The sequence below is a fragment of the Kryptolebias marmoratus genome, linkage group LG2, assembly GCF_001649575.2.
Source record: "Kryptolebias marmoratus isolate JLee-2015 linkage group LG2, ASM164957v2, whole genome shotgun sequence".
NCBI lineage: Eukaryota > Metazoa > Chordata > Actinopteri > Cyprinodontiformes > Rivulidae > Kryptolebias > Kryptolebias marmoratus.
In genome coordinates, this window is record NC_051431.1 from 1,028,719 (window position 1) to 1,030,793 (window position 2,075).

At 40.4% G+C, this 2,075-nt stretch overlaps 1 protein-coding gene across 2 annotated transcripts in view; it reads left to right on the forward strand.

Annotated features, from left to right (window-relative positions):
- Positions 1–214: 214 nt before the first annotated feature.
- The window catches only part of LOC108244660, a 13,174-nt gene continuing 11,313 nt past the window's right edge, over positions 215–2,075 (forward strand). For both annotated transcript variants that reach the window (XM_017431044.3, XM_037973859.1), the window contains exons 1-2: positions 215–368; positions 1,580–1,683. In XM_017431044.3, coding sequence (XP_017286533.1) covers positions 289–368; positions 1,580–1,683 — 184 coding nt within the window. In that variant the 5' untranslated portion in view covers positions 215–288. The remainder of the gene's footprint in view (positions 369–1,579; positions 1,684–2,075) is intronic.

Below are 2,075 nucleotides of genomic sequence, written 5' to 3' on the forward strand. Positions count from 1 at the left end.
AGCATGTAGCTGTAACAATTACATGTAATTAGCTAAATGTTGTAAAAAGTGACATCAGAAAATCAACACTACATTTTAAAACAGTGTTTGAAGCTAAATGTGACAAAATTTAGGCATGAATTTTGAGCACAAGCTCCTTTACAAACGGCGCCCCATACAAAGGGGGTAAATACCATGAGTCACATTCTGAGGGCTGGTCTGGTTCTTACTACATAATGAAGTCAGAACAGAATAAATCACTTCTCAAGCCGGACAAACATCTGAGCAGCACTGAGCAGAACTGATCCGATGAGGAATCTGATGAGGAAGCGAAGGATAAGTCTTGTCTTCATCACAGTCCTGCTGATACTGCTGTCCTGGACCTTCAGGTGGGTGGAAATGATCAGTTTACCTGGAACTTACAGTTTGACTCTAAAGGCTGGACTTTACATTTCTGAGAGCCTAAAAGTTGTCCAGAAAAAACTGAATACTGCTATGTTTGTAAGCAGGTCTAAAAATGTCCACAATGCTCAAGATTTTATTGTATTCAACTTTATTTGACGCTTTTAAAGGCAGGCATGGCTGGTTCACAGCCCCCACCAAAACAAAATAATCCTTTGTCCTCCTAATAAACATTGTGAATTGTTTCATTACTTTTCTTGCTGTGTATTTTTTTGTTCTGTGAGTTTTTTACACTATTTTGACAGTTTTAAATGAACATTTGGTCGTGATTCTGTCACGGTTTGGTGCAGGCAGAACACGGGTGGACTTAATGAAAGCTAGAAGATTTATTTAAGATAAAACAAAATGCTGATGGGGCACCGAGGGCTTACAGAACAAGGAAACCCACTAGAAGGTGAGGAGGAGAACCAGGACGATGCCTAACAGCGACAAACTGCGGTGATGGAAGCTGAGGAACAGGTTATATGGACTGAGGGGGATGAGGAAGTGGACAAGGGACTGAACTAAAGACCAGTGCAGATGGATGTAGCAGGCGAATGTTGGCACAAGATGACACAAGGGCACAGCGAGCAAAACTACACAAATTACAAAGAGTTCACAGGAACTAACTATAATAAACTAAACACGAGGACACACACATCTACAGGAACACGAGGGGAAACGTGACCATAAAACTAACAGGGATTACCAAAAAGCACAGAACCTAACAGATTTATTCTCAGTTTTTGACCTTTTTGCAGTCTTTGTGCCTATCTGCTTATCTCTGGTCGGGTCACGGAAGAAACAGGTCCGAGGGAGAAACCCAGACCTCTCTGTCCCCAGAGACACTCTCCAGCTCCTCCTGGAGGATCCCAGAGAGGATACTAACCTAACCCTAACCCTGCAGGGAGTTCTGGGTCTGCTTCCACAGCCTTTAAGATTACATGGCAACTTCCTGGACGGACTTTTAAGTAAATCAGCATTAACAGAAGTTAAGAAAATCAAGGGTATATGGCTTTTCTAGATAAAGCAGAATTAAATAATTAGAAACTGTAACAGATTGAAAATAAAACAAAAAGGCAAAAATGAACAAAGCCAGAGACAAAACCCATCAACCATGACGTGCAAAAATCTCTAACCATTTTTTGTTGCCCTACAGGTCAAATGAAACTTCCCCCTGGACTCCAAACAGCCGAGCCTTGGCTCTGTCAACGTTGCCAATTCAAAACAGTGTGTCACAGATAAAGATTTCAGGAAATACAGGTAACATCATACCGTGTCTGTTTTAAAAACGCATGTTTAGATTAGCTGTGCTGTTCTGTGTCTTATTAATTTGACTGTTTCCCATGTGAACAGAGATATTAGCTTATTGTGTGAATGCTTTATAGCATTCACACCATTGTTTTCCTGTTTCTCTTTATTGTGTGAATGCTAAAGCATTCACACCATTGTTTTCCTGTTTCTCTTTATTATTATTCTTTAACTATTCCGTACGTTTTTCGGCACCTATCTCCTTCCACAATTTTTCAGCTATTTCAACCGTTCATATATCAAAACGCTGGAACAGCTCATTCGTGCCATGTGGGCTATGACTTTTGGTATTGGTGCAATTTCGGCTGTTTAAGATATTTAGCTTTTTCTGCCATTTTTTTCTC